At 44.8% G+C, this 27,589-nt stretch overlaps 1 protein-coding gene across 4 annotated transcripts in view; it reads left to right on the plus strand.

Annotated features, from left to right (window-relative positions):
* OSBPL3 (oxysterol binding protein like 3) overlaps positions 1 to 27,589 on the plus strand; it is a 141,684-nt gene that overhangs the window by 101,319 nt on the left and 12,776 nt on the right. For all 4 annotated transcript variants that reach the window (XM_007667342.4, XM_029070997.2, XM_029070996.2 and 1 more), the window contains 7 exons: positions 3,217 to 3,351; positions 4,441 to 4,534; positions 7,647 to 7,897; positions 9,679 to 9,816; positions 19,675 to 19,738; positions 22,044 to 22,122; positions 24,125 to 24,269. In XM_007667342.4, coding sequence (XP_007665532.2) covers positions 3,217 to 3,351; positions 4,441 to 4,534; positions 7,647 to 7,897; positions 9,679 to 9,816; positions 19,675 to 19,738; positions 22,044 to 22,122; positions 24,125 to 24,269 — 906 coding nt within the window. The remainder of the gene's footprint in view (positions 1 to 3,216; positions 3,352 to 4,440; positions 4,535 to 7,646; positions 7,898 to 9,678; positions 9,817 to 19,674; positions 19,739 to 22,043; positions 22,123 to 24,124; positions 24,270 to 27,589) is intronic.

Below are 27,589 nucleotides of genomic sequence, written 5' to 3' on the forward strand. Positions count from 1 at the left end.
AGGTGAAAGCCCCATCTTCACTGTAATGAACTGAGAGAAAGGCGGCATGAATCGTCAGGATATCTGAAGAATATTTCTTTGTCAAGGGGAGCTTGAAGGCTGAGTAGATAATGCCAGGATGATCAGTTGGCCCTCCTGGGCTGAACATCCATGGTGTTTAAAGAACAGGTACTAGGTTTTGTGAGAAGCAGCATGGCTTAGTGGCAAGAGCACGGGCTCGGGAGTCAGAGATCGTGGGTTCTAATCCCGCCTCCGCCACTTTTCAGCTGTGTGTCTTTGGCCAAGTCTCTTCACTTCCCTGAGCCTCAGTTACCTCATCAGTAAAGTGGGGATTAAGACTGTGAGCCCCACGTGGGACAACCTGATTACCATGTACCTACCCCCAGTGCTTAGAACAGTGCTTGGCGCATAGTAAGCGCTTGACAAATGCCATCATCATCACATAGTGGATAGAACGTGGGTCCTGAGAGTCTGAAGGTCATGGGTTCTAATCCCAGTTCTGCCACTTGTCTGCTGTGTGACCTTCACTTCTCTGGGCCTCATCTGTAAAATGGGGATTGAAACTGTGAGCCCAACGTGGGACAGGGACCGTATCCAACCTGATTCCCTTGTATCCACACCAGCGCTTAGTACAGTGCCTGGCACAAATACCAGAAGCAGCGTGGCTTATTGAATAGACCACGGCTCTGGGAGACAGAAGATCCTGGGTTCTAATCCTGGCTCAGCCACATGTCTGCTGTGTGAGCTTGGGCAGGTCATTTTACTTCTCTGGACCTCAGTTACCTCATCTGACAAATGAGGATTTAGGGTGTGAGACCCATGTGGGACAGAGACTGTGTCCAACCTGCTTAACTTTTATTTATCCCAGTGCTTGGCACAGGGTCATCATAAGCACCTAAAAAGTACCATAATTATTAGTACTATAAGGAGACCCATACTGTCAGCAGCGTGATCTTTAATATGAAGGACAATAGTATGAAACATGTTTAAAATTCCATCATGTTTTCAAGTGCAATTACTTCCGCCTAGACCACTGTGAATATGAATCGACAAGGCTGATACTAATAGTAATTGGTATTTGTAAAGCGCTCACTGTGTGCCAAGCACTGGGATAGAAACAGGCTAATCAGGTTGGATACACTCTATGTCCACTTGGGGCTCACAGTCTTAATCTCCATTTCATAAATGAAGGAACTGAGGCACAGAGAAGTTAAGTGACTTGCTCAAGTTCACACTGCAGAAACGTCGTGGAGCCGGGATTAGAACCCAGGTCCTCGTACTCTAAGGCCCCTGCACTTTCCAGTAGGCCATACTGCTTCTCGTAGTTCTTACTATGAACCAACCACTGTATCGAGCCTTGGGATAAATACCAGGAAATCACATTGGATAGAGGCTCTGTCCTACATGGGACTCACATGGGAAGTAGAAGGGAAATCAGGTATTCAGTCCTCATCTTCCAGATGAGAAAAGTGAGACCCAGGGAAGTTAGGGGACATGCCCAAGGTCTCACAGCAGGCAAGAAGAGGATCAGGATTAGAACCTAGGTCCTCTCATTCCCAGGCCTGTGCCTTTTCCAGTGGACTACACTGCTTCCCAACTCATGCTGTTGGAACTCCCAGTTTAGAAGTGATTAGGTCATCGTGGGTCTGGTAAGCTATTTTCTAACTCATCCCCAGAGTAAGCTAGCGTGTGACTACACTGTCAACACTACAGTACCAGTTTCACGTAAAAGGAGGACAAAGGAAAAGTTGAAAAGAATCCTCAAGTCATACCCAAAGAAAAACAATCCAAATGCAAGCTCTGCCTAGGGAGCCTTTGGCAAAATATATTATCTTTAGAAATTTTGGCCAAGATGCTCCCAAATAAGCGAGTTAATGTATAAGCCATCTAGCTGTCAGAGAGAGAGAGATGAATAAAAGAGAAAGGCAGGATCAGTGAATTGAAAACCCTGAATCATCTTCCCCCATGGATATGTCTGCCTAAGCTGTAGCCAATTTGTTGGCCTCAATCTGGCCTTATTAGTCACATGTGAACTCATAAGTAAGTCACATGGAAGGAGAAATATTCTCATCTGTGAAAGATTACCAATAGCAAAGGTAACTCGTGCCCATTTCCTTTGAAAGGTGTTAGAGCTGCATGCATTTGAATTGCTGTAATATCATATGTGGTCATAAAATTCTTTCCTGGGTGCCTTCTTTAATGGGACTGCATTAGAGAGAGGGTCAGGCCTGGTTAGAGAAGGGCGTAAATTGGGCAGGAGCCCACCTCCCACCCCCCATCACCGGGCAACAAATCTAAGATGTAAAATTCAAGAATTTTCTTGGGAAGGACACTGGAAGAAAAATGGGAAGAAAGGGGCAAGGAATTGCCCTGAGACTGGGGTGGATGCTAAAGTGCATTTGGTTTCATTTCATGAATGAGCTCCCCGAGGAGCCTAGGATGCATCAATAAGTCTATAAACCACAGAGAAGTAACTTGTTTAGTGTCTGTAATAAAGTTAGGGAGCTGCCTGATGGAGCATGAGTGCTGTTAGGGAACACCAGATGTGCCATTTTATCCTTTTGTTTGAGGTAATTGAAATGCATGGCCCTGAATCGTTTCCCCAGAGGTCATTCCCAGGCAGAGGCTGTTTATTTAGGGTGCAGGGAACAGAGAGAATGAGCCTCTAATGGAGCCAAGCTCTGTGGCCAATAAAACTCTGCCTGCCTGCTTGTTTGGAAGCCCCTGCTATTGTCGGAGGTGAAAGGAGCTTACCGTCTAGAGGGAGGGTAGTTACTCTCATTTGGCTTCACGGAAGCTCCCTTAGAACCTTGCATGAACTGAAGGTGACTTGGAAAAAATGCGAAGGAAGAAAGCCATTGATTGGAAAGTGGGAACGAGACCATGGAGGAGCCAGTTCTTTCTCTGGGTAGGCATCAGTTAATGACTAAGTTGACCCAATGTTTCTCCCACCTTCTTCTAGAGAGTTAATGCCTAGGCTAGATAGTTTGGAGTGTGTTGGTGGGTCAGGGTTCTTGAAGAACACTGTTTTCCATTGTTAGGTGTGTGGTTTGATTTCCTTGAACTTTAGAGCTTATTTCCCGCTTTGACATGCTTGTTCCTTTAAATGGCCTTGTGGGCATGTGTCGTTAATTTATGCTCAATCCAAATTGTTGCTCCTTTGTCTCTCTCTCTTGCTGTTCTCAAAGTCTGCGTTTGTCTTGTGTTTTTGAACAGGAAAACTCCAGAGAAGGAAACAGAGTTCTAGTTCATCAGCTTTCCAATGAAAGCAAGCTCTCCATCTCAGACTCCCTGTCAGAGTTTTTCGATGCCCAGGAGGTTTTGCTGTCTCCCAGCTCTTCAGAAAATGAGGTTTGAGGACTCTTCAGAAAACCCACCAAATATCGCTTGCTTCCTGTTGCTTTCTCCAGGACCCCCAACCAATCAAACCATTACCCTAGGACCAGAGACTGTCACTTGGTTTGTTCTTAAATGGGGGTGGGGGACACTGGATGACTTACCCTACTGCCATTTTTTAATCTAAATTTGAAGTTAATGCTCAGACATTTTCCTTAAAGAACTGTCTCCCCTAGGAGAAAATCCCTGAGAAAGTTAAAAATAGGGAAGAAGTTACAGTAAACTTCCCTCACCCAGGTTGACCCTACCCAGTTAAAATGCTCCATTTATGGTTAGGGCCAACAGATTTGAAAAATGAAACCTCTTTTTCTTGGGCGTGGGGTCTGTGTGTGTGTAAGAAAGATTATGGGTGCACAAATAAATAGAGAGAGAGAGAGAGATACAGTAGTAAATTTTTATGATGGCCTTTGATGACAAATTCAGTATTTCAAATTCATGAGTCTTTTTGTAAGCTTATCAAGCTTCAGGATCAATTAAGGGAATAAGAATCATCAAATGTTTGATTTGTGGAATATTTTTCTGTTATGGATTGCTGGAAATATAAGAGTTTATAGTACAGTGTAAGAGATGGGTCTATATATAAAGTCTGAACATTTTGGTAAGAGGTAGTATGCTGGAAAGACAGCATGAGAAACAGCACAGCCTAACAGGTAAAATACAAGCCTGGAAGTGAGAAGGACCTGGATTTTAATCCCAGTTCCACCACTTGTCGGCTATGTGACCTTGGGCAAGTCACTTCATTTCTTTGTGCCTCAGTTATCTCATCTGTAAAATGGGAATTATGGCTGAGAGCTCCATATAGGACAGGGACTCTGTCCTAACCCGATTAGCTTGTATCTACCCCAGTGCTGAGTACAGTGGCTGGCACATACTAAGTGCTTAACGAATACCATTAAAGGACTACAGCTATCTCTCAAATCTAAAAGGATTTGAATGGCTTAAACAGTATTATGCAATTTTGGAAAATTATTTTGACATTTTTCAGTAAATATATTGTGAAAATCTGGCTGCTTGGACCAGTGTAAATTCTCTCCTTTCCCACAGATTTCCGATGATGATTCATATGCCAGCGACCTAAGTGATAACATTTCCGAAGATAACCTCAGTAACGATCTGGATAATGAAAGACAAACTTTGGGTAGGTTTGAGAGTTGATTTCATAATATCTAAGATAAATTTTTTGTGTGCTTCTGTAAAAGAAACTATTATTCCAGGTAGTGGGAAAAACTGATTTACCTATTGACTTTTCTATAAATTATTTTTATTTACACACAAACACCACACACACAAACACTTTGATAGATTGCTAAATTGTACAAATATAAGTATATAACACCATCACCCTCCTTGTCTCAATCGCCCAATGCCTATAGCATTCGCCTCAGTTCTTGGCGTTATCCGTGACTCCTCTCTTTTATTCAGTCCACATATTCAATCCATCGCTAAATCATGTCGGTTTGATCTTCACAACATCACTAAAATCCACTCTTTCCTCTCCATCCAAATTGCTCCCACCTTAATCCAATCACTTGTATCCCATCTTGATTACTGTATCGGCCTTCTTGCTGGCCTCCCAGCCTCCTGTCTCTTTCCGCTCCTGTCCGTACTTCACTCTGCTGCCCTGACCAGTTTTCTACAAAAACGTTTAGTGTGTTTCCCCACTCCTCAAGAACCTCCAGTAGTTGCCCATCCACCTCCTCATCAAACAGAAACTCCTCACCATTGACTTTAAAGCTCTCAATCGCCTTGCTCCCTCCTATCTCCCCTGGCTACTTTTCTACTACAACCCAGCCTGAACACTTCCATTCTCTAATGCAAACTTTTTGTCACTGTACCTCAATCTCGCCACCGACCTCTTGCCCGCATCTTGCCTCTGGCCTGGAATGCCTTCCCTCCTCATATCCAACAGGCAGTTATGTCCTTGCACCCCAAAACCTTTATTGAAGGCACATGTCCTCCAAGGGGCTTTCCCTGACTAAGCCCTCTTTAACTGTTCTTCAGCTCCCTTCTGAATTGCCCTGACTTGCTCCCTTTATTCATCCCACCCTCCCAGACCCACAGCATTCATTCAATAGTATTTATTGAGCGCTTACAATGTGCAGAGCCCTGTGCAGCACTTATGTACATATCTGTAATTTATTTATATTAATGCCTTTTCCCCAGTCTAGACTGTAAGCTCGTTGTGAGCAGGGAATGTATCTCTTATATTGTATGTTGGATATGAGAAGGGGGGGGGCATTTCCAGGGCAGAGTCAGGACATGGGGGAGAGGGCATAGGTAAGGTAGGGATAGGCCTCTCTCATGGGTCAGGTGACCCTGCCTCTAGCTGCTCCTCTTTTCATCCTCCAATGTCACCTTTCTCTGAAAATATTCTGACCTTCATTCTAGATTGTATACTTGTTCTGCAGGGAGTGTGTACATGACCTGCATGTGACCCGAACAGGTCCCAGAGAAGTTTTTCTGTGGCCCTCCGGGAGAATACAAAGGGAATTCCTAAATCATCTGTTGACAGTAAACACTCTCACTATAGAAGGTTAAACCAGTGACATAGCCACCGGGCTACATCTAACCCCTCCCAGGCTTCTGGTGCTGCTGTCAGTTCTGACCAGTTCTCTCAGGTTTCTTGTGGTGGAGTCAGTGCCTCTGAATCTGAAATGCTGAGGGGAAAAAAAATAGGCCTGCTCCATTCTTCTGATCTGAAAGATAAGGCAGCCTTTAGCATTTCAGATTCAAAGGCTCTGACTCCACCACAAGTAATCTGAGAGAACTGGTCAGAACTGACAGCACCCCAAAAGCCTGGGAGGGGTTAGACATAGCCCGGTCCTATTTTGTCCTTGCTTTGGTGTGCCAGAATGTTGGCAGAGTTCCACAGGCTTGGATTGCTGTGACATAAAACACAGAGTGCGGCTCCTTCTGCAGGTGGCGACTTCTGTAATCCAATTAAGTAGCACCAGGACTTTTGAAAGAGAAATAGGTCATGGTGCAGTCTTTTGGAGCAGCTGCTGCCTGCTAGCTGATTAGTTGAGTGAGTGTTTTGCTAAAAATGCCCTAGTGGGAAGAGCCCGGGCTTGAGAGCCACTCCAAGAGTTGCCTGCTGTGTGACCTTGGACAAGTCACTTAATAAAAATTGTAGTGTTAAGTGCTTACTATGTGCCAAGCCCTGTACTAAGCACTGGGGTAGATACAAGGTAATTAGATTCCACACGGGTTCACAGGCTAAGTAGGCAGAACAGGTATTGAATCCCCATTTTGCAGATGAGACCCAAGGTCACACAGTAGGTAAGTGGCGGAGCTAGGATAGAATCCAGGTTTTCTGATGTCCAGGATTCAGCTCTTTCCACTAGGCCATCCTGCTTCTCAACTTCTCTGGGCCTCAGTTCCCTCATCTTTAAGATGTGGATTCAGTATCTGTTCTCCCTCCCTCCCCTTTAGACTGTGAGCCCCATGTCGGACTGGGACTGTGTCTGACTTGGTTATATTGTACGTACCCCAGGGCTCAAGTATAGCTCTTGTTGCTTAATGGAAGGAACATGGGCCTGGAAGTCAGAGAACCTAGGTTCGAATGCTGGCTCTGCCACTTGCCTACTGTGTCACCTTGGGCAAGTCACTTAATTTCTCAACATCTCCGTTTCCTCCAGCTGTATAATGCCAACTCAATGCCTGTTCTCCCTCCTACTTAGATTGTGAGTTCCATATGGGACAAGGACTGCATCTGACCTGATATCCTTGATTGTAAGCTTGTTCTGGGGAGGGAATGTATTAGTCTTTTGTTGCACTGGATAAGCGCTTTGTACAGTGCTCTGCACACAGTAAATGCTCAATAAATGCTATTGAATGAATGAATGGGAGCTGCTGCTGCAGCACAATCGATCACTCAATCAGTCCTATTTATTGAGCATTTACTGTGTGTATCTACTCCAATGCCTAGGACCGTGCTTAACATATACTAAGCACTTACCAAAAACAGCCATTATTAAACTCATTGTGGGAAGGGAATATATGTTTATTGGTGTATTGTATTTTTCCAAGTGCTTAGTACAGTGCTCTGCCCACAGTAAGCGCTCAAGAAATACGATTTAAATGAGATCACGTAGAACTTATAATAAGTGGCCACTGGCACACACTTCAGAATAAGAAGGGTGAATGAAAAGAAGCAAAGAAAAAGGTTAGTCTTAAATGTGCATTGTACAAAAGCGAAAACTCAGGGCCGGAAGTAAACGCTGATGACCCTGAGCTTGCTTTCCTTGTAGGACCTGTGGTGGAAAGTGTTGGGGGAAGCCAGTCTAAGCGCAGGACTTGTCTGCCAGCCCCTTGTCCCAACACGAGCAACATCAGCCTGTGGAACATCCTGAGAAACAACATTGGCAAGGATCTCTCCAAAGTGGCCATGCCCGTGGAGCTGAACGAGCCCCTGAACACCCTGCAGCGACTGTGTGAAGAGCTCGAGTACAGCGAGCTCCTGGACAAGGCTGTGCTTCTGGACAACCCGCTGGAGCGGATGGTAAAAATTAAACCCAGCCGTGGGGCCTAGAAGGAGGTCGGTGCCGGAGCTAAGGGAGACTAGACTGTAAGCTCGTTGTGGGCAGGGATCGTGTCTGTCTCTGTCGCGCTCTCCCAAGCGCTTAGTACAGTGCTTTGCACACAGTAAATGCTCAATATATATGATTGGATGTCTGAATGAATAAATGAATGAATGAATGGGAGCTGCTGCTGCAGGACAATCAATCAATCCTATTTATTGAGCGCTTACGATTCGCAGAACACTATGCTAAGCGCTTGGGAGGTACAGTATAACAGAACTGGTAGACAGGTTCCCTGACCACAGCGAGCATGGGGGGAATGTCAGAGGACCTGGGTGCTAATTCCAGATCAGCCATTTATCTGCTTTGTGATCTTTGGCAAGTCTGTATGCCTCAGTTACCTCATCTGTAAAATGGGGATTAAGAGTGTGAGCCCTATGTGGGACAGGGACTGTGTCTGACCTGATTATCTTGTGTCTACCCCAGCACTTAGCACTTAGTTCCTGGTATGCAGTAAGCGCTTAACAAATACCAAAATCATTATTATTATTATTCTCTGCCACATTTGACAGATAGAACCATCTTTGCTCTGGGGTTGTTTTTTTGTTGTTTGTTTTTGTTTGTTTGTTTGTTTTTTCAATGGCAGCTGTCCTGGCTTGGCTCACCTATCAAAAGAAATGATTAGCCCTTGTAAGTCTGTCAGCTGGGCGCAGTTCAAAGGCCCCCTGCAGGAATTCATTCATTCAATCACATTTCTTGAGCGCTTACTGTGTGCAGAGCACTGTACTAAGCGCTTGGGAGAATGTACTACAACAATAAACAGACACATTCCCTGCTCATAAAGAGCTTACAGTCTAGAGGGACTGTTAAACTATTCTATCTCTTGGGCTTCTCTTTGGTGGCCTTGCAGGTGTCTGCGAGAGTGCTGCCCTGAGCGTTTTTCCATCCTCTGTTTCCACAAGTTCAAAAACATTTTTTGTGTTTGTCAGGGCTGACCAGAGAACAGAGGTGCCTTTAGGGCTCTCTGTTCGTACCCACTGCCAAACCACATTCTAGGCTTCTTTCCCTCTGAGGCAAGTTTCCCCTGAGAATGGTATTTTTATTTTGGGAATCTCCTCCATGTTTCAACGCCAAACAAAGGAGTTTGACAGCTGTGATTTCCTCCTCCTTCTCTCTTATTCCAGTAAAGAACCTAAATTCTTCATCTTCCTGGAAGGAAGCTTCCCCTAAGGTCTCCTAGGGGCTGCTCTAACCCTGGAAATCCAGGGCTGGTAGGAACTACGCGAAACTATCCAATCCATCTCCTTGATCCCAAACAAGACAGCACTGCGCTCAGCCAGAGCGTGAAACTGTCCCTTTATCTCTGAAAACGGCATAGCGGTCTCTTTTTTTTCACTTTCTAAATTCTGTCTAACAATCAGTTGCTCATATGACCCCCCCAGTGGTCCTTGTTGTGGCTTATTTTGGTACCCATGATCACTTAACAGAAGCTTACCTGTGTAGTGGGGTCAAGGAGGAAGGAGAATTTATGGTGAGCTGTGTTTTCAGGGCCAAGTTAGCAACGAGGGAGGGGGAGAAATGGAGATTTCAGTGATGTATGAAGGGGGAGCGTCAGAGAATTAGCTTCTGGAGTTTGTAAGTTAGCATCTGTAACCTCATAGGATATTGATTTTTCTGAAATGCAGAGCAAGGATATATTTTAAAAATGGAAAGTCAATCTGTTAAGTGATGAAAGTGATCCGGGTGCTTATGTGTCTTCTAGGTGTACGTGGCTGCTTTTGCAATATCGGCCTACGCATCCAGTTACTTCCGAGCTGGGAGTAAACCGTTTAATCCGGTGCTTGGAGAAACTTACGAATGTATCCGTGAGGACAAGGGCTTCCAATTTTTTTCAGAGCAGGTATGTATCCTGTGTGTTTCCTAGAGATACGGCTCCTTTCTGTCAACGATTTCTGGTCCTGCAGCCTGGCAAGCGTCATGGGGATTTCCCACTGGAAAGGCCTGAATTATTGATGTGTCACCTTTCATTGGCTTGAAAGCATTTTATATAATTACGGACCATATGAGTGAAAGGAGTGGGAGTAATCCCTGTGCCCTGAGTCCTTGCTGCCAGAAATCCACCAGCAACTCTAGTCGCCACCATTTTTATTTTTTTTTTGAGCAGGGGTGGGAGTGATATTTGTTAAACACTTACTATGCTCCATGCATTATACTAAACGCTGGGGTAGATACAAGTTAATCAGGTCAGATCCAGTCCATTTCCCATGGTGGAGCTCACAGTCGTAATCCCCATTTTGCAGATGAGGTAAATGAGGCACAGAAAAGTCACTTGCCCAGCTCACACAGCAGACAAGAAGCAGAGCCGGAATTAGAACCCAGGTCTTCCTGACTCCCAGGCCTGTGCTCTGTCCAGCAGACCATGTTCCTTCTTCGCCACTGAACACAAAGGGTTTCCTCTCTTTCCAAAATGGTGTGGGGGCATTTACGATGGCAGGGAATTTTTGTCTCTCTTGAACCGTAAGCAGAACACCCAAATTCTTAGTTTGGTCTCTGAGGTAGCCTAATAATAATAATGTTGGTATTTGTTAAGCGCTTACTATGTGCCGAGCACTGTTCTAAGCGCTGGGGTAGACATAGGGGAATCAGGTTGTCCCACGTGGGGCTCACAGTCTTAATCCCCATTTTACAGATGAGGGAACTGAGGCCCAGAGAAGTTAAGTGACTTGCCCACAGTCACACAGCCGACAAATGGCAGAGCTGGGATTCGAACTCATGAGCCCTGACTCGAAAGCCCGTGCTCTTTCCACTGAGCCACGCTGCTTCTCCACCCATGAATACTACGTTCTTGCAGGGACAGAGACACTGGCATTCTGGCTCACCACCCTGGGGGCAGTGTGGGTTAGTGGAAAGAGCATGAGCCCTGGGTTTTAGGAAACCATAGTTATAGACTCAACTCTGCCACTGGCTTGCTGACATGACCATGGGCTTGTCCCTTAATCTCCCTGTGCCTTAATTTCCCCATCTATAAAACAGAGATTTGCACTCCGTGCCTCTTAGAGTGTGAGCTCCTTATGGGACCATGCTTGGCACATACTAAGCATTTGGTAAAAACTTTAACTGTTATCATTATCTGTATTTCTACTAAGCATTGTGGGGCTAGGGTGGAGTTAATATCAAGTGTCTAAGAGGTACAGATTCAAGTGCATAGGTGATGTGAAAAGGGAGAGCAAATAGGGAAAGAAAGGCTTTCCTTAGGGGAGGTCTTTTGGAGGAGGTGTGATTTCGAAGGTAGGCGGGAGGGATATAGCTGTGATGGAGGAGGGAGCTCCAGGGCAGAGGGAGGAAATGGACAAGGGATCAGCAGTGGAAAAAAAGGTTTGATGTCTAGTGAGTAGGTTTGTGTTAGGCAAAGTGGACAGTTTGTGTTGGAGTAGGAGATCAGAGAGGGAAGGCGGGAGGCGGAGAGATGGTTACCTTTTAGCCGACGGTAAGGAGTTTCTTTTTGATGCAGAGATGGATGAACAAATTAAAGCCGATGGTAAGGAGTTTCTGTTGGATGCAAAGTTGGATGGGCAACCACTGGAGATTTTTGAGGAGTGGGGAGACATGGACTGAATTTTTTTTCTTCTACAAAAAATCATCCGGGCTGCAGAGTGAAGCATGGAATGGAGAGGGAAGATTCAGGAGCCAGAGGGGTCGGCGAGGAGGCTGATGTAGTATAGGCAGTCGATCCAAGCAAGGCTGAGGTTTGGCACATTCACTCTGGACACAAGCCCTAAACCCAGCCTAAAAACAGTAAAAGCGGTGGCTTTTTCTAAGCACCCACTATGTGCCAAGCTCTCCCAAGTGCTGGGGTAGATATAAGACGATCAGATCTGGGCGTTCAGTCATTCCTTTCTAAATTCACAGACATGTCACAATCTGGAAAATAGGAGGATTCTCTCCCATGCTAAAATTATCATTCTCTCCGCCTACTAGTTTTCTGTTCTTTATACCCTCCACAAATGGCTTCATGTTGCAGGAAGGAGAAGAAAATAGCTTTTTTAGAATGAAGGTTTCGACCAAAGCGGCCATGGCTTTGAGCCACTTTGGGGTGAGTTAAAGAACTTTGTGCGTGATTCAGAAGACCTTCAGATATGCTCCTTTTGGGAGACAAACAAGTAAGAAGTAAAAATTCTGCACGCTGTACTTGGTGTATGGAATGTATTAAAGGGGTAAATTAAATTTGGATCAAATTTGACTGGGTTATTAAAATATCCGACTTAAAAAAGACTTAAACGGGAGAGATGTGTGATTCTGTTCCCATGGAAATGTATGTACCAACATGAGAAATGGAGGTTAAAAATAACATAAAACTATAGCTGACAATCTGGACCCAGTGAGACGTTATAAGAAAACAGTGGAGTAGTAGAGGGAGCTAGTCGATCCACTATTCAAAAAGTCCCCAGTGGTTTTGGATGAAGTCTGAGGATTTTGCTGCAAAAAGCAGTTTCCGTATTTATATTTTTATCCCAGAAAATGGATCATGGGATTAAGGGAAGATGAAGTCAGTGGCAGGGTAAAAGTACACAGCCTGAAAATGAAAAATTCCTGTCCCACTCTTAGATTGCTGGGTTTGGGAATAGCAAGTCAGAGAGAGGGAATGGAGTGGTGACTATTATTATCATTATTATGATAAGCAGCATGGCATAGTGGATAGAACATGAGCATAGGAGTCTGAGGGTCATTGGTTACAGCCCCGCCTCCGCGATTTGTGTGCTGTGTGTGACCTTGGGCAAATCACTTCACTTCTCTGGCCCTCAGTTCCCTCATCTGTAAAATGGGGATTAAGACTGTGAGCCCCATGTGGGATAGGCACTGCGTCCAACCTGATAACCTTGTATATAGCCCAGCGCTTAGAACAGTGCTGGGCACATTTAATTAAGCACTTGTGTGTCGAGCATTGTTCAAAGCGCTGGAGTTAGAACAGCAAAGGCTAAAATCCAACTCGATTTGCTTATATCCACCCCAGTGATTAGTAGAGTGACTGGCACATAGTAAGCGCTTTAACAAATACCACTATTATTATCATTATTATTATTACCAAAGAGCTTTTGCATAGGTGTGAGGGGATTTACTTTGAGGCACCAAAGAACCATGTAAATACCTTAGTAATAACACATTCAGCTTATCATTTCATCCAGGTATGTCAAAACCTTTGCTGACATTCCTTTAGTCACCACCCCAATTATAATAATAATAATGTTGGTAGCTGTTAAGTGCTTACTTTGTGCCGAGCACTGTTCTAAGCGCTGGGGTAGATAAGGGTAATCAGCTTGTCCCACGTGAGGCTAACAGTCTTCATCCCCATTTTACCGATGAGGGAACTGAGGCCCAGAGAAGTGAAGTGACTTGCCCAAAGTCACACAGCTGACAAGTGGCAGAGTCAGGATTAGAACCCACGACCTCTGACTCCCAAACCCATGCTCTTTCCACTGAGCCACGCTAATTTTGTGACCTGAGTGTTTTGTACAAGCAGTAGAAGTTGAGAAGCAGCGTGGCCTAGTGAATTGAGCCCGGGTCTAGGAGTCAGACGGACCTGGGTTCTAATTCCCACTCTACCGCTCTGCTGTATGACCATGGGCAAGTCACTTAAATTCTCTGTGCCTCAGTGACCTTATCTGTAAAATGGGGATTAAGACTGTGAGCCCCTTGTGGGATATGAACTGTGCCCTACCTGATAAGTCTGTATCTACCCCGAGGCTTAGTACAATGGCTGGCACATAATAAAGTGAAGTGGCTGGCACATAGTAAGAGCTTTACAGATACCTTTAAAAAAAAAGTAGGATTTAAGCTGTAAACATCCCTGCGTTAGCACTCTTGGGTGGTAATGTGCCCCTCACTCTTTCCCCTGTCTCCCCTCCTCCCCCCGGGCTGTAGTTCTTGAGGTCAGGCTTGGGTTTGTTGATTATCTGGCATTTTATTTTCATCCTGAGCTAGTCTGATCTCCCATTAATGTGGACAGTTGACAGTTGTCAGTAAAGGTGAATGGAGTAATTCAAATGCTGATAGACTCCGGGACTTTTCTGTGTCTTTCTCCTCACTCTATCGGTTGGGCCCCATTCCTCTCACAATTACTCATTTAGGAGCACTGAACACATATGCCCTTGCCTACTGTCTCCAAGGTAGTTAATGTCTCCCATAATGGGCGGAGTGTTTTCCTGAAGGAATTCAATTCAAGGAAGCTTATGCTTACTGTGTGCAGAGCACTGTACTAAGCGCTTGGAAAGTACAATTTGGCAACAGAGACATTCCGTACCCAACAACGGGCTCACGGTCTAGAAGTGGGGAGAATAGAGTACCTCTGTTAATCAGTGAAAAAAATTAAACTTTACCCTTTAAAAAAAAAAAAAGTAATAATAAGGTCAAAGGAGGACTGGAGGTATTCAAGTATAACCAGTAGTAGACTGAAGAAACATTGGTAGAACAGAGGGTTTTTGTTGCTTTCATTTCAGAGATGTCAGCTGCTGATACATTATTTCTTTTCCAACAATGAATCTATCCCAAGACCACATAAGAAATAATAGACCCCAGGCATAAGCCATACTGAAACAGTAATCTGTTTATCCCTTTTGGCATTGAGGGTGCAATAGAATGTTGATGGAGTCACATGACTTGAAATAGTTGAAAATATTCTGATATCTCTGTAGACAACATTATCGGTTAAACAAAGAGCGTGGTGGTCAGATGGCTGACTATACATCAGATCGAGAAAGGGAGTTTTCCAGTTGTGTGAATGTCATGATTCATTCGTCAGCTCCTTCCCCCTTAAAATGCCTCTAAAAAGTCAAGTGTGGTGGAGAGAGGTTGAGAAGGCTCTTGTCGGTATATGAGAACTCTTGACTGTGAAAGAACTCTTTGCCGACTCCACAATGGGACGGAAATCAAAAGAAAGCTCAGTAAATCCGGGATCAAAGGAACACACTGCTTTATATAAAAGTGGATACTGGATAGAGTATATCCAGTTCTGCTCTAGTGAGCGTTTTCAGCGTACAATGGAAGAATTAGAGAATGCTCTTTTGGCCACACGAGCCCCCGGTCCACAAGATGGCACAAACAGATTGGATATAGGAACAGCTGGTACATTTGCCAGCCTCTGTCTCAGTCTTACAGAGAAACTCTGGTTTCTTTGCGTACTTGCAAGTACACTGAATTTAGTGCAGCAAAATAGCAATGAGTGGCAAAGATATGAAGCATTCCACTAGTGGTGGCCATAATAGTAATATAATAGGCATTTGTAATGAAAAGTGCCAGTCAAGATGGTCTCTCTGAGCCTTCTATTCCAAACCCATTTTTTTTTTTATAATAGTATTTATTAAGCGCTTTCTCTGTGCCAAGCACTGTTCTAAGTGCTGGGGTAATCAGCTTGTGCATATGGGGCTCACAGTCTTAATCCCCATTTTACAGATGAGGGAACTGAGGCCCAGAGAAGTGAAGTGACTTGCCCAAGGCCGCACAGCAGACAGGTGGCAGAGCTGGGATTAGAACCCATGACCTTCTGACTCCCAGGCCCGTCCTCTATCCAAGATGCCATGCTGCCCACCGAAGCAATGGTTATTATAATGCCACTTTCCCCAAAACCCCAGGTTCTTCAAGAACACAAATCCCACAGAAACCCCCTGTATTTTGTTGCAAATAAACAAATATTGGATTTGGAGTTTTTCTGCAGGAACAGAGTATCTCTATAAAAGGAACAGGTGAAAAATAGAAGTATCAGGGGACAAACAACTGTATCTAAACCCCAGGATGTAAAGTTCCACATAAACCCCTCCAGACTGTAAGCTTCTTGTGTTCAGGGAACGTACCTACCAACTCTTATATTGTCCTCTCACAAGCGCTTAGGACAGTGTTCTGCGCATGTAAGCTCTCATGGCGTAATGGTTACAGCATGGGTTTAAGGAGTCTGAAGGACCTGGGTTCTTCTAATCCTGACTCTGCTACTTGTCTGCTGGGTGGCCTTGGTTAAGTCACTTCTCTGGGTCTCCGGTCACTCATCTGTAGGATTGGAGTTAAAACTGTGAGCCCCACGTGGGACCTGGCCTGGGTCCAACCTGATTAGCTTGTATCTACTCCAGTGCTTACTACAGTGTCTGTTAGATATTAAGTGCTTAACAGATACCATTTTAAAAATAAACAAATTTGACTGATTGTACTGGCTTTCCTCTCTCCCACTGTATCATGAGTAACTTGAGAGTGAGGCAGGAAGAAGAAGTGGGGGATGGTGGAGCTTTAAATGTCAAGTGCCCTTTGAGTTTGTGGTTCCATTCATTTATTCATTTGATCATATTTATTGTGTGCCAAGCACTGTACCAAGGTCTTGGGAGAGAACAGTCTCATACAGGTCATGGGTTCTAATCCCAGCTCCTCCACTTGTCTGCTATGTGACTTTGGGCAAGTCACTTAACTTCTCTGGGCCTCAGTTACCTCATCTGTAAAATGGGGATTAAAACCGTGAGCCCCACGTGGAACAACCTGCTTACATTGTATCTGCCCCAGTGCTTAGAACAGTGCTTGGCAGATAATAAGCGTATAACAAATACCATTATTATTATTGTTATGACGGCGTAACAACAAACAGACTCATTCCCTGCCCACAGATGGAAGTAATTCCAGGTCCTAGGCCTGATACTTCACATCCACAATGTAGAAGTCCAAAGAGGCTTTCAGGGTTCCTTCATCTTCGCGGTGACTTTAAAGATGTTCTTCGTGGGAGAACTACCTTGAAGCAGCTACCTTGAGCTTCCCATTACCTCAGTAGCCTCCCTTCCACCATCCTTCCGTCCCAAACTCAGCAGTCCTGGGGCAAGCATTCCCTCTGCTATCTTATGAAATTCCTTCCCTACATAGTGACATCCAGGAAATGCTAGTGGTTACAATGAAAAATTCCAGGACTTTTTGATAGGGGGAAAAAGAACCTCATGTCATCCATCAAGAGTCTCTAATATTCATTCAATAGTATTTATTGAGCACTTACTATGTGCAGAGCACTGTACTAAGCGCTTGGAATGTACAAATCGGTAACACATACAGTCCCTTCCCTTTGACGGATTTACAGTCTAATCGGGGGAGACGGACAGACAAGAACAATAGCAATAGCAATAAATAGAATCAAGTATTAAAACAGACTAGTGTATTGATTGATTGGAAGTATTCACTGGGTGGTATATTTAAAGTAGGCCCTCTTAAAGCTCACCCCTCCACCAGTCTCGGCTCTGGGAGGGAGAGTCAAGCATAGGCCTACCCATTCCATTCCTAGCTTGGGCAGTGGCTAGCGAGTGGAAGACAATCTTCTACAAGTCAAAACTCACCCGTGCTGGGCAGCAGCGGCATGGGAGACAGTCGAGGGCGGAGACTCGAGTTTGCTGATTGGAAGGAGGCAATGATAAACCACTTCCAGATTTTTACCAAGAAAACTCTATGGATACACTACCAGAATGATTGCAGATGGAGAGTGGGGCGTTCCGGGAGAGATGTGTCCACAGTATCACCGTGGGTCGGAAACGACTCGACGGCATAAGACAAGACTTAAAGCCCCAGCGTATTGGTCGCGGTTTCCATATCAAGAGACTTTATTAGCTATCAAACATCTGTAGCATCATATCTACCTACCCTATTGTATTGTATCCTCCCAAATGCTTAATACAGTGCTTGGCATACAGTAAGCACTCATTGAATGCCAATGACTTAGTGTTAGGTTGACTGACTATAATGTGGTTGAAATAGAGTGGGGAAGAGGGAGACGAGATATTATGCGAAGTTTAACTGGGAAAGAGTATGGGGATCAGCGTGGCTCAGTGGAAAGAACCCAGGCTTGGGAGTCAGAGTTCATGGGTTGGAATCCCAGATCTGCTGCTTGTCAGCTGTGTGACTGTGGGCAAGTCACTTAACTTCTCTGTGCCTCAGTTACCTCATCTGTAAAATGGGGATTAACCGTGAGCCTCACATGGGACAACCTGATTACCCTGTATCTGCCCCAGTGCTTAGAACAGTGCTCTGCACATAGTAAGTGCTTAACAAATTCCAACATTATTATTATTATTATTAGAGACCTGTCCCAGCTCTGCCAATAGCCTGCTGTTTGATCTTGGGCAAGTCACTTTATCTCTCTGTGACTCAGTTTCTGCAGTGGTAAAGTGAGGATGAGTTTTTACTCTGACGTGTTCTTCTAAGCACTTAGTTCAGTGTTCTGCACAGAATAAGCATTCAAATATTATTGATATATTGATTGATATTTCTCCTTTTTACCTCTTAGCCTGTGAGTTCCTTGTGGGACAAGGACTAGGTAATCTGATTTATCTCTTATCTACTTCAACACTTAAAATGTCGTGGCACTCTAAGTCAGTCCTAAATAAATAGCATAATTATTAGTAGTTGAAATAAGTAATAGTTCAAGTAAGATGGAATTTACAGTATTGTTGATAACTTGCCACTTCTTAAGATTAATCGAGTTCTAAAGAATTAGATGATTATGTCTACCCTGCCAGGATTTGAACTTTTGAAGATCAAGAGGAGATAAGTGAACAGTTGCTTGTTCTTAAATTTCATAGAAATTTAATCAATTTTTAAAGCTAGAAAATACCCCAGTATTTTCATCATCTTTGTGGAGGCTTATCTGATGCTGGATATAATTGCTCATTTGTGGAAATCATTTGTTAACATCCAAATTTGAGGGGCAGTTAAAGTCAGAGATGCTTGCTACTGTTTCCACAAAGAAGCACATCTCTTCCAAGAAGCCTTCCCTGACTTCCCTCTTCTCCTCTTCTACTCTCTTCTGTGTCTCCCTGGCTTGCTCCCTTCATTCACCCTCCCTCTCATCCCCACAGCACATAGATAGATAGATAGATAGATAGATAGATAGATAGATAGATAGATAGATAGATAGATAGATAGATAGATATCTGTGATTTATTTATTTGTTATTTATATTAATATCTGTCTCCCCCTCTAGACTATGAGCTCATTAAGGGCAGGGATTGTGTCTGTTGTTATATTGTACTCTCCCAAGCACTTAGTACAGTGCTTTGCACACAGTAAGGTCTCAATAAATACGATTGAGTGAATGAATGTTTCTTCAGTAATTATGTGATGCCCCTTTGTCATATTGTCATATTCTGAGTTGTAGGATTTTTATGTTCGCTTTTATTTTTGTTGTTTAAAGGACGGGGGGTTGGGAAGATGAAGGTCAAAAGCGTAGCTGTTTCACCTATTTTTCCATTCAAACTCGGCAATACTACCAAGAATTAACACAAAGGAAGTTTGTGTGGTTGAGTTTTCAAACCCAAGAGACCAATAAGACCCACCCAATATAGTAGTTCTCAGGGTTGCATAGATCACTAAGATTCTGCCTACTTTGGTGGGGTGTTTTCTAAAATGGTTTTGCGGGGACCGAAATAAGCTATTGGGCTGTAAGACTCTAAGAATCAACAACCTTTGCACATATTTGGCATTTATTTTGTAAAAAAATATAGACATCTTCAACATTCTCGTACCTTTTCTCCCCTCTACCTCGCCGTGAAGAAAGCACTTTATCCGCTTTTATTTTTTTCTTCTTAGTAACCGGCTTAAGTATTTCCATCTTAGTAGCACCCTCTTGAGGACACACTGTAGTTTAGAGAACCCAACTCGCATTTCTAAATGTCCATGTACCATTCGTGGAAAAAGGTCCAGTAAATTCAAAGGCACTTAAGATGATGATGTATCTTTATCTCTTGTTTGACAGGTCAGCCATCATCCACCAATATCTGCGTGTCATGCTGAGTCTAAAAATTTTGTGTTCTGGCAAGGTAAGGTGTTAACGTATCTTGCGCTGCCCTCGATTTCCACACAAACTGCATTTTCTGCCTAGCACCCACCGTCTCCGAGAGATCAGTCGTTAGCTCAGATCGTTAGGACTCCAGGCAAGTCCAGTCTCCCAGCTCCCGTGCTCCAGTAGATAATTTGCACAGTTTGAAGTCCCAGGCAATTATTTCTGAATCGAAATTGGTATTTTACTGGTACAAGATTAAATTTGTCTTTAGGAAAGTAACTGAAAATATATACTCAGCCTACACAGCAGCCTGGAGTTTTGGTTAATGTTACCTCCGCTTCACTCCTCCAAGTTCCTCCTGTAAGCCTGTAACCCCTCTCCCTTCTTCTCCGAACCCTTCAGAGAAGTGAACAAAATGAACAAAGAGTCTTGTTCACCGTGGAGGGCCTCAGACCGCATCTGGTGGGCCTTGGGGAAGCCACAGACTAATGGAATTCCCCCCCTTTCCTGCCCCTCACCCCTCTGCCAAAGTTTGCCTTCTCTTCCCATAAACACTAATGTTTTGTTAAAATAACCCACCTGGGCTTCTGATGAGAGAAGAGTGAGATGGGGAAAGGGTGCTGACCGAGGGTGATGACCCTTAACTGTCATCTTCCTTTCCTATATAGGATATGGTGATTCCTTTTCTTTGTGTGGGGAGAAAATGGTTGTCATCGCAAATGGTGAAAATCTATATCCCGGGTGGTCGGAGTCTCAAAGCAGCCTTTGGTATTGGGTTTGGTACTGGGTCTGTGGAATTTGGGTGGATCTTTTAGCCGATCTCTCCTTCCACCGTGAAGCAGGAGGCTTCCGTTTAAAGTTGGTATTTGTTAAGCGCTTACTATGTGCAGAGCACTGTTCTAAGTGCTGGGTTAGATGCAGGGTAATCAGGTAGTCCCACATGAGGCTCACAGTCTTCATCCTCATTTTCCAGATGAGGTAACTGAGGCACAAAGAAATTAAGTGACTCGCCCACAGTCACACAGCTGACAAGTGGCAGAGTCGGGATTCGAACCCATGACCTCTGACTCCCAAGCCCAGGCTCTTTCCACTGAGCCACGCTGCCAGTGCCAGTCTCGGTCGGGCCTAAAGTTATGTACGTAGAGGAGAGGGATTTGGATGCCTGTGAAAACGGTGAGAGTGAAAACCTGAAGGGATTGTAATCCCATCCTCGAGGATTAAATTAAATTAGACGTGGAGATCTTGGTGACCTCATTAGCAGTGCTGTGGGGATCTGAAATTTTCTCCTTGTGGAGACACAGTGCCCCTGTTCAGAGAACAATTAACAATAATAATAATAATTCTGGTATCTGTTAAACGCTTACCATGTGCCAGGCACTGTACTAAGTGCTGGGATAAATAAAGCCAGTCAGATTGGACACCGTCCATGTCCTGCACGGGGCTCACAGTCTAAATCCCCATTTTACAGATGAGGCGACTGAGTCACAGAGAAGCGAAGATCACACAGCAGACAAGTGATGGAGCTGGGAGTAGAACGCAGGTCCTTCTGACTCTTAGGTCTGCGCTCTATCCCCTAGACCATGCTATTTCTGCCTGCTGACCTATGGCCTCTAATAGCCCCGTTTCAATTTTCACATGTGCAAGTCGATAGCACGGTTCTGCAGCTCAGGAAATGCATCTCACAATCATGCGGGGAGGGTTGTTTCTTTGATCCGAGTTTCCTGCCTTTGTACTGAAGAGAGAGGAGAGGTTGACTACAGAAAAGCAAGCTGGTCTGGTGTGGGTGGTGCCCAGGCAGGAGAGCGGCAAGACTTCTTTTCTTGTCCTCCAGCTGACACTGTGGCCGGGCTGCCGTTTCCGAGGCGGGACTCCGCAGCATCCTTTTAGTCTCCCTCCCGTTGATGGGACTTCTGAGCACGCCATTTCAGTACACTCTACGGCAGCCATTTGGGGGTCGTCCAGTCATCGGGTCATCCAGTCATCCACCTCCACGTGAAGGTGGTTGGGTCCTGGGGTGGTCTTCATTTCAGGACCCCTTTGTTTGTAATCCCGCCTGGCCGTCTACTAAACCTGGGACATAGGTCAGTTTACCTGGCGGGAAGAAGCCAGATGTACTGGGTCGGAGTCGGCAGTCTCGGAACCATTTAGAGAATCAGTCGTATTCATTGAGCGCCTACTACGTGCGGAGCATTGTACTAAGTACTAGGGAGAGTACACCATGAAATCAGGAAGCCCTGTAGAAATGTAGTTCTGCCAGGAGAAATCCTTATTAATCAGATGGTAAACTCTTTAGCTGACTCGTCTTTCCTTCTGAATGTGTAACGTTACGTGCTTCGTTTCAGATGTGAGGTGGAAAAACAAATTTTGGGGCAAATCTATGGAAATCGTTCCAATTGGTACCACCCACGTGACTCTGCCAAGGTAAGTCTTCCAAGTGTGACAGTACGTTTCTGGGCCGAAAATCTGGATCCGAAGGGACAGAGTTGTTGTCTCGATGCAGTCACAGTTGGGCATCATCAGGTTATCTTGCTCTCGTGTGTATATCTGGAGATACGTTTCCCTGGTTCTTCCCATTCTGGTGAGCTGTCCCTCTGTGTGGAATTAAGAATGGCAGTATTGGTCCCAGTGTCTCTCACCCAGGAATTCCCTTAATGGGAAGAAATGCCGGTGAGAAGCAGCGTGGCCCAGTGGAAAGAGTAATAATAATTATAGTATTTGTTCAACACTTACTATGTGCCAAGCACTGTTCTAAGCGCTGGGGTAGAGACAGGGTTATCAGGTTGGACGCAGTCTCCGTCCCACGTGGGGCTCACAGTCTTAATCCCCATTATACAGATGAGGTAACTGAGGCACAGAGAAGTGAAGTGACTTGCCCAAGGTCACACAGCAGTCAAATGGTAGAGCTGGGACTAGAACCCAGGTCCTTCTGGTTCCCAGGCCCATGCTCTATCCACTGTTGAGGCTTGGAAGTCAGGGGGACCTGGGTTCTAATACTGGCTCTACCGCTTGCTACTGTGTGACCTTGGGCAAGTCATTTAAATTCTCTGGGTCTCAGTTTTCTCTTCTGTAAAATGAAGATTAAATACGTGGTCTCCCTCCCCTTTAGACTGTGATTCCCTTGTGAGGCAAGGACTGTGCCTGACCTAATTATCTCTTTTCTTATGTTAAGCACATGTAAGCGGCTAACAAATACCAACATTATTATTAAATAATTAACAATAATAATAATTTTGGGATTTGTTAAGCATTTACTATGTGCAGAGCACTGTTGTAAGCGCTGGGGTAGATACAGGGGAATCAGATTCTCACATAAGGCTCACAATTTTAATCCCCATTTTACAGATGAGGGAACTGAGGCCCAGAGAAGTTAAGTGACTTGCCCACCATCACACAGCTGACAAGTGGCAGAGCCGGGATTTGAACCCATGACCTCTGACTCCCAAGCCCGGGCTCTTTCCACTGAGAGTTGTGACTCCACAGCCATTCATGTTATACCAGAGTTTCAGGCACCTCCGAATTCTGTTTTTCTACAGGTTGCTTCTGGCTTTTTTCCATCCCTAGGTCCTGGCACTCTTTTGAACCCTGAACCCTTGTCAGTACATCCTCTTGGGCTTGGTTGTCCCTCAAGTGCTGTGCCCCGCATTTCCCCTACACACACACACTCCCCCAGGAGTGCGACCCAGTGGATGGATCATGGGCCTGGCTGTCAGAAGGACCTGGGTTCCAATCCCGACTCCTCCACTTGTCTGCTGTGTGACCTGGGGAAAATCACTTGACTGTCTGGGCCTCAGTTACCTCATCTGTCAAATGGGGAATAGATTGTGAGCCTGTGCGGACAGGTACTGTTTCCAACCTGATTATCTTTTATCTCCCCCAGCACTGAGTACGGTGTCTGGCACATAGTAAGATGTTAACAAATAATGCAGCAGCCGCGTGAGCCCGGGCATGGGAGTCAGAGGTCATGGGTTCTAATCCCGGCTCTGCCATTTTTTCAGCTGTGTGACCTTGGGCAAGTCACTTAACTTCTCTGTGCCTCAGTTACCTCATCTGTAAAATGAAGATTAAGACTGTGAGCTCCACGTGGGACAACCTGATTACCTTGCAGCTACCCCAGTGCTTAGAACAGTGCTCGGTACATAGTAAGCGCTTAACAGATATCATCATCATCATCACCGTAATTATTTGTGATATCTGGATGGGTAGTAGATCACTCGCTCAGCCTGGGTCCTGGAACCTGGACAGGCATTTGACCTAAAAGAACTGTAGGTGGTTTTTGTGATTATGGGTAAATGGACACCAAAATGCTTTATTATTTTAGAGGTGGTATAAGAAGTACCTCGGGGATTTTACTTTATAATGTAATCTTGGTTATTTTCACTCATTGCTAGCTGGTTGAGAAAGTTGTTTTGAATTCTCTTTAAAGTTTTGGCGATCATTTTGAGTGGAATAAAGTGACTTCTTGCATCCACAACATCTTAAGTGGACAGAGATGGATTGAACACTATGGAGAGATTATCATCAAGAATCAGAACGATGAGAGTTGCCACTGCAAAGTGAATTTCATAAAGGTAAACGTGGCTGCCTCATGGGAGCTGGCACTTCTAACTCCCGTCAGGAAGGGCTCGGAGATGAGCCGGATTAATTTAGGCCTTCTGACCCCTGGGATTATTTGGGGGGGGATTTAGGAGGGAGTGTGTGTGTTTGCTTTCATCTGATCTGCAGAGAAGACCGTAAAGAAATGGTATCTCAATTTCTCCTGAGAACCGAGTCATTGAGAATATAAGATGTCCCCCTTGTGGTAGAAGTATTTTCAGTTCTTAGAAAATCACCCCACCGGTGGATTATTTTGAATCAAACTTCTGACATAGAGCAGGCGCAGAGGACCCTGACTGAGGGCCCCTCCTGAAAAATGGGCACCGAGCTTCTCTTTCATCCTGCACCTGGTACCATTTCCTTAAGACTCAGCATTACCCCCGACGCAGCAGGGAAAACGAGTCCTGGGTCTCAGGGCATTTTCGAGCAGCAGGCCGAGGGGGGCGGAGGGGAGGGGAGGGCGTGGGCATGCTGCTGTTTATTCCAGAGTGCGTTCACCCACAAGGCTAAAGAGTCGTTTGGGTCTCCAAGACCACCTAGGTCAGGAGTCCAGTTTTAATTTTGTGAGGAGAAAAAGAAATCTCTAAACATTGAAATCCAGTTACCATTTCAAGACAGACTTGAAAATCTGAGGCAATCCATGTGCCTTAAGCTCTGAACAGTATTCACCACCCCCATGTCTATCCTCTTCCTCTACCCACCCCCAAAATTTTTGCCTGTATAATAATTATGTCGGTATCTGTTAAGTGCTTGCTATGTGCAGAGCACTGTGCTAAATGCTGGGGTAGATACAGGATAATCAGATTGTCCCACATGAGGCTCACATGTTCATGATAGAAAAAGTGAAATTACTGGAGTAGAAGTATAGCCTTTTAAATGCCCCTTGATGTTTGCCCAGAAACTAATAGTCCGTAGGTGATTTTCACTTCTTTGCGTTTGAAGGACAACTGTGTCTCTGTGAATTTACATATTCACATACTGCACTTTGCTAGAAAAAAAACTTGACACCATGTTCATTTGGCAGTTGTCCTGGAGTTCATTCTTAACGGAAAAGTCTACTACTGTACCATAATAATATTATAATAATCAGGAGTTGAAAAAAATCCCACAGTCTCCTACAGTATAGGGATTACGTTCTTGAGGAACCTCAGATTATGGGACCCACACCTCAATAATAAAAAACAATAATAAAAATAGTAATAATTCTGGTATTTGTTAAGCCACGTTCTTTAAGGTGTTGTTAAGCACTTCATATGTGTCAGGCACTGGAGCGAACCCAAGACAACCAAGTTGGACACAGTCCCCGTCCACATGGGGCTCACAGTCTTAATCCTCATATTACAGACGAGGTAAGTGAGTCAGAGAGAAGTGAGTGGCTTGCCCAAGGTCACACAGCAGACAAGTGGCGGAGCCAGGACTAGAACCCGGGTCCTTCTGACTCCGAGGCCCGGTCTCTATCCATTAGGTTACGCTGCTCTGCCTTGACCCAGCTGGGCTGATGCCCTCGCTGTTTTCTTCTGATACTGCATTGCAATCTATCCAGGCAGGCGTGCGGTGGGCCGGAGAATTCTCCAACAACTTGTGTAGTGAAAGAAAACACACTGTGAAAGAACTAACTGTACCCTACTGAGGCTTTTGCACTCCATCTGCTGGCTATAACATTAAAGTGATACTAAGCCTTTAGTTTAACCCAGTGTCGCCTCTCCGTCCTTTATTCTGATATCTTGAATAACGTTACCGCTACCTGCAGTGATGATAATCACTGTAGTATTAAGTGCTTGCTATTTGCCAAGCACCGTGCTGAGCACTAAGGGATATTCGGAATAATCGTGTTGGGTACGGTACCTGTCCCACGTGAAGCTCACAGTCCGGAAGGGAGAACAGACAGTGAACCAGAGGCACGAGAAATTAATTTAATTGAAAGTTAATATAAGTGACTTGCCCAGTTTCACACGGTAGGCAAGCGGCAGAGCCGGGATTAGAACCCAGGTCCTCTTACTCCTCTGACTCCCAGGCCCGAGCTCCTTCCACCAAGTCACACCAAAAAGATGATATTGCTAACCAGTAATGAGTGCACTGTTGATGGAGTTAAATTTGGAGTACTCAGGTTTGAAAAGGCATCCTTTGCCAAACGGAAGCGTCCAAATGAAATGAATTTCCTTGCTAATTTGCAGTTTGTTGGACAAATAGAAGTCTAAAGATAATTCAGGAACTGACTGATTGCAAAATTGTGTCCCTTCTAGAAAAAAAAGAAATTGCGTGCAATGCATATGAAACCAAATTGCTGAAATGTCTAACACACAGCAGCTCTTCCGCCCCATCTCACCCTTCAGGTCTTGAGCTTTCCCCTGATGCAGGGAATAATGGTGTTAGAGTTTTTAAATCAAAATTCAGCATTGTGCTAGGCATTTGTGCCTGCGAGATGCTGAGAAAACACATTTAAGAACCTAACTTCATGACATTAGATACATAAAGTCAGAATTCAATTCTTCGCATGAAACAAAAACTCCTCACTCTTGGCTTCAAAGCTCTCCATCACCTGGCCCCCTCCTACCTCACCTCCCTTCTCTCCTTCTGCCCATCCCGTACACTCCGCTTCTCTGCCGCTCACCTCCTCACGGCCCCTCGTTCTCACCTTTCCCGCCATTGATCCCTGGCCCACGTCATCCCGCTGTCCTGGAATGCCCTCCCTTCTCACCTCCGCCAAACTAACTCTCTTCCCCTCTTCAAAGCCCTACTGAGAGTTCACCTCTTCCAGGAGGCCTTCCCAGACTGAGCCCCCTTTCCCTCTGCTCCTCCCCCCTCCCCATTCCCCCTTCCCGTCCCCATAGCACTGCGCATATTTGTGTATATTATTTATTACTCTATTTATTTTGTTAATAATGTGTACATATCTATGGTTCTATTTATCTTGATGATATTTACACCAGACTACTTGTTTTGTTTTGTTCTGTTTTGTTTTGCTGTCCGTTTCCTCCCTTTTAGACTGTGAGCCCATTTATTGGGCAGGGATTGTCTCTATCTGTTCCCGAATTGTATACTCCAAGCACTTAGTACAGCGTTCTGCACATAGTAAGCGCTCAGTAAATACGATTGAATGAAATTCAATCAATCAGTGGTATTTATTGAGCACATACTGTATGCACGGCACTGTAGTAAGCGTTGGGAACAGCGTGGCTTAGTAGAAAGACCAAGGGCTTGGGAGTCAGGTTGTGGGTTCTAATCCTGGCTCTGCCATTTTTCAGCTGTTTGACTCTGGGCAAGTCACTTAACTTCTCTGTGCCTCAGTGACCTC

Source organism: Ornithorhynchus anatinus, chromosome 8, assembly GCF_004115215.2.
Source record: "Ornithorhynchus anatinus isolate Pmale09 chromosome 8, mOrnAna1.pri.v4, whole genome shotgun sequence".
Taxonomy (NCBI): domain Eukaryota; kingdom Metazoa; phylum Chordata; class Mammalia; order Monotremata; family Ornithorhynchidae; genus Ornithorhynchus; species Ornithorhynchus anatinus.